Here is a 4,968-nt window from a genome sequence, read left to right as displayed (position 1 = left end):
ATGGACACGAACACGCACGCGGACCAGCTCGTTTGGCTTGGAGGGCTCTCAGAGATTCATGCGCGTGCACGAACACACCCGCGCGCGGAGACGCTGAACTACAGGCACGTTTATGTAAATGTAGACTCGTGCCCTTCTCCTCGCGCGCGATGACACACGAACACCGCGCGGTTCTATAACGCGCGAGCCGGCTTTGCTCGCTTATAAAAGACGGTTCTTCAGTCCAGGCAGCTGCTCTGATTAGAACCATGAGTTCTAGATAGAACCGTCTGCAGGCTTGAGTAGTTCCTTAGTAGGGAACCCGTAAAAAGAACCAGAGTGTAATAAACACGCGCACGCGGGGCTTTTGGTTTCATTTTTATTTTTTGGCACAAACGCACGTGGATGAATACGCACGGGGCGCGTGCATACACACACAGACGATTAAAAAATTTTTTAAAGGCACGCGCAGGAGACCAGCTGACGCACTGACTGATTGATTGATTGATTGATTGACTGATTGATTTGTTTGTTTTTGTATTAAGCGTCTTTTCTGTCACTGGCGCTCGCACGTGCTTGGATCCAGGTCTTGGATTTCGGCGCGCACGTGCTCAGATAATAATAGCACCGACAACGTTCGGTTTCGGCGGATGGCACGCGCGTCTACGTACACAACTACACTGGCTTTACACACACATACACACACTCTCACACACACACACACACACACACACACACACACACACACACACACACACACACACACACACACAAACAAACTCATACACACACACTTGCACACTAAAACACTCACACCTACACACACTCAAACACACATTAACACACACTCATACACACACACAAACACACACGTACGCACACTAACCACACACTCACATCCACACACACACACATACAATCATACACACACTCAAACACATGCATACATTCGCACACACACACAAACTCACACACACACAAACTCACACACACACACTTGCACACTAAAACACTCACACCCACACACACTCAAAAACACATTAACATACACAAACACACACACCCATACACATACATTCATACGCACACACACACACAAACAAACTCATACACACACACTTGCACACTAAAACACTCACACACACACACACTCATACACATACATTCATACGCACACTCAAACACACACATAAAAACACACACACAAACACACACATACATGCGCACACTAACCACACACTCACATCCTCAAACACACGCACATACAATCGTACACACACTCAAACACATGCATACATTCGCACACACACACACACACAAACTCATACACACACACTCCCACACACACTCAAAAACACATCAACACACACAATCATACACACACACCCATATACATACATTCATACGCACACTCAAACACACACACACACACACACAAACAAACTCATAAACACACTAACACACTCACATCCACAAACTAAAACACACACACACTCACACTCATACATACAAACACATTCATAGACACACACATGCAAACACACACACAAACACACACAAAAACAAACACACACACACACATACCAACTCTCAAACTCTACCACAGTTGGCTGTGCTATTGTATTTGTATTATAAGTGTTATGGTGATGCGTGAGAGCCCGAGTCTCAGAGCTCAGTGAGTTGCCCCAGATCGCGTGAGCGATGGGTTAGAGCAGTGTGTTAGAGCAGTGTGTTAGAGCGGCGGGTTAGAGCGGCGGGTTAGAGCAGCGGGTTAGAACGGTGGGTTAGGGCACGTGTTAGGGCGGCGTGTTAGAGCGGCGTGTTAGAGCTGCTGGGTAGAGCGGCGTGTTAGAGCGGCGTGTTAGAGCTGCAGGTTAGAGCGGCGTGTTAGAGCGGCATGTTAGAGCAGTGTGTTAGAGCTGCAGGTTAGAGCGGTGTGTTAGATCGGCGTGTTAGAGCTGCAGGTTAGAGCGGCGTGTTAGAGCGGCATGTTAGAGCTGCAGGTTAGAGCGGCGTGTTAGAGCGGCATGTTAGAGCAGTGTGTTAGAGCTGCAGGTTAGAGCGGTGTGTTAGAGCAGCGTGTTAGAGCTGCAGGTTAGAGCAGTGTGTTAGAGCTGCGGGTTAGAGTGTTAGAGCGGCATGTTGCTGTGAGACTCTAAACGCAGTGGGTCTGTGTTTCCCTGCGCATTCATGGCTTTTACTTTGTTTTCAAACGTGTTGCCGATTCTGATCACGCGCTCAATGGGAGGACAGCGAGACAAAGCCTGCTCTGTGAGGGAAAACACACACACACACACACACACACACACACACACACACACACACACACCACACAATCTCATACACACACACCACACAATCTCATACACACACACACACACACAAAGGGTGCTCTCTGATATTTGCACAGCAGTGTGAACATATGTAAGTGCATGTTTGTTTATATATATACGTATCGCTGCTGTCGGAAGAAAAACTTGTATCTCCAAAATTGCAGTTTTACAGGAGAAGGAAAAACTCCTTTTACTTTTAATGGAAGTCAATGGAACCAGAATTTTTCACAAGTCATTTTGGGACCTTTCTTTCAGTTCATTCATCATAAAAGTTATGTCCAATGTAAAGAGCAACAGACTTTTTCAAATGATGTCAAAAACTGAAAAATGTATATATATATATATTTTTTTTTCCATATCAACAAGACATGTAAAGAATCTGAATTTAATAATGAATTAACTGAATCTTGAATTGAGTATCAAATTGAATCTTGTGTCTGATTTGAATCTGGAATTGAATCTCAAATGTAATCTGAAATGAGTCTGTATTGAACCTTAAGTTTCAATACAGTCTCAAACTTAGTCTGAATTGAAGCTTGAATTGAGTCTGAATTGAAGGTTAAATCGAGTTTTAACTGACTTTTAATTTGAGTCTAAACTGAGTCTTGAACTGAGTCTCAATTTAAGTTTGAGTCGACTCCTGAACTGATTCTTGAATTGAACAGAATTTTCTTTTTTCCTTTTCAGACTAAACACCAGAGAACCGAACTCAGTTACCTGGACAGACCACGGCGCGTTAACAGGTAACACACACACACACACACCACACAATCTCATACACACACACACACACACACACACACACACACACACACATACACACACACCACACAATCTCATACACACACACACACACACACACACACACACAAAAACACTGCAGTAAATCTGGAGGCCCAAACCTCTTGTGATAACACAATCTCAACATCGCTGTGTCATAAACATGTCATGGCAGACGACAGGTGATGGAGAGTGCTATAAAAGTGTTATGTTAACAATAATTGCTGTGACTGATGTCATACTCTTTGATGTTATGATAGCTTATGTCATGTGCTCGTTTTTGCTAAATGTACTCTAGTTAGGCGTCATGACACCAAGCATTATGGCATCTGTCTTTACAATTGAAGGCAATAATAACATGACACTGTTATATAACTGAACACAATGACATCTGCCATAACATGTTTATGGAATGATTATGTCACTGTTATGTAGCACAGTTCAAGCAACTGAAACCTCTAAACCTCTAAACCACTAGAATTAGCCCCTTAAATGTCCAGTTCCCTCCAACAGGCCCAAAGCTTTACACGCTTCTATAAGCTAAGAATAGCTCAGCCAGTTTGCACTGAAGTCCCCGTAGTAATGGAATAATACGCCATAGTGTGTAATAAGCCTGGGATTTTAAAGGGTTAATAATACGGGCCTAACGCTGACCACAGAGTGACCTCGCGACATAAGACATATGTGTCCTGTAGCATCTGTTTTCAGACGGTGCTTTCATGCCACTCACAGGCTCTGCTCTCTCTGCAGCTCAGCATTCCAGGAGGCAGATATAGTGAGCTCTAAAGACAGCGGGCATGGAGACAGTGAGCAGGGGGACAGTGACCACGACGCCACAAACAGAGGGCACTCCACCGGTCAGTATAAAGCATTTAAGAACACTCATTGTAGCTCAGAGGTCTCATGTTTACTGACAGATATATTTTGGCTGTAAATGAGTAAGAGGAAGCTTGTGGGTATTAGCAGTGGGTAATGAACTGACTTTGTTGTGAAGGCTGTGTTTCAAGTGCTGTTGGAAATGCTGTGCTGTGAATGCTGTGCTGTGAATGCTGTGCTGTGAATGTTGTGCTATGAATGCTACGTCTCGAGTGTTGTTTTAAATTCTGTGTTGTGAGTGCTGTGTTATGAATACTATGCTGTGAAAGCTGTGGTGTGGATGTTGTGGTGTGGATGCTGTGTTGGGGATGCTGTGTTGTGAGAGTTGTATCATGAATGCTGTGTTGTGGATGCTGTGGTGTGAATGCTGAGTTTGGTATGATGTGGGGTGAATGCTGTATCAGGGATGGTGTGTGGTGAGGGCTGTGGTATGAATTCTGTGTTGTGGACACTGTGTTGGGGATGCTGTGGTATGAGTGCTGTGCTGTGGACACTGTGTTGTGGATGCTGTGTTGGGGATGCTGTGGTATGAGTGCTGTATTCTGGGCATTGTGTTGTGGACGCTGTGGTATGAGTGCTGTGCTATGGATGCTGTGTTGGGGATGCTGTGGTATGAGTGCTGTGCTGTGGATGCTGTGTTGGGGATACTGTGGTATGAGTGCAGTATTGTGGGCACTGTGTTGGGTATGCTGTGGTATGAGTTTTGGGCAGTGTTGTGGATGCTGTGTTGTGGACGCCGTGTTGGGGATGCTGTGGTATGAGTGCTGTGTTGTGGATGCTGTGTTGTGGACACTGTGTTGGGGACACTGTATTGTGGATGCTGTGTTGCAGACGCTGTATTGTGGATACTGTATTGTGGACGCTGTGTTGGAGACGCTGTATTGTGGATGCTGTGTTGCAGATGCTGTATTGTGGACGCTGTGTTGCAGATGCTGTATTGTGGACGCTGTGTTGCAGATGCTGTATTGTGGATACTGTGTTGTGGACGCTGTGTTGGAGA

The 4,968-nt window shown here is 45.1% G+C and overlaps 1 protein-coding gene across 1 annotated transcript in view; it reads left to right on the top strand.

Annotated features, from left to right (window-relative positions):
• pcdh10a (protocadherin 10a) overlaps positions 1–4,041 on the top strand; it is a 7,259-nt gene extending 3,218 nt beyond the window's left edge. The window contains exons 2-3 of the mRNA XM_017688781.2: positions 3,000–3,055; positions 3,843–4,041. Coding sequence (XP_017544270.2) covers positions 3,000–3,055; positions 3,843–4,026 — 240 coding nt within the window. The 3' untranslated portion in view covers positions 4,027–4,041. The remainder of the gene's footprint in view (positions 1–2,999; positions 3,056–3,842) is intronic.
• Positions 4,042–4,968: the final 927 nt, after the last annotated feature.

Source organism: Pygocentrus nattereri, chromosome 22 (assembly GCF_015220715.1).
Source record: "Pygocentrus nattereri isolate fPygNat1 chromosome 22, fPygNat1.pri, whole genome shotgun sequence".
Taxonomy (NCBI): domain Eukaryota; kingdom Metazoa; phylum Chordata; class Actinopteri; order Characiformes; family Serrasalmidae; genus Pygocentrus; species Pygocentrus nattereri.
This window is presented reverse-complemented; position numbering and strand designations above follow the sequence as displayed.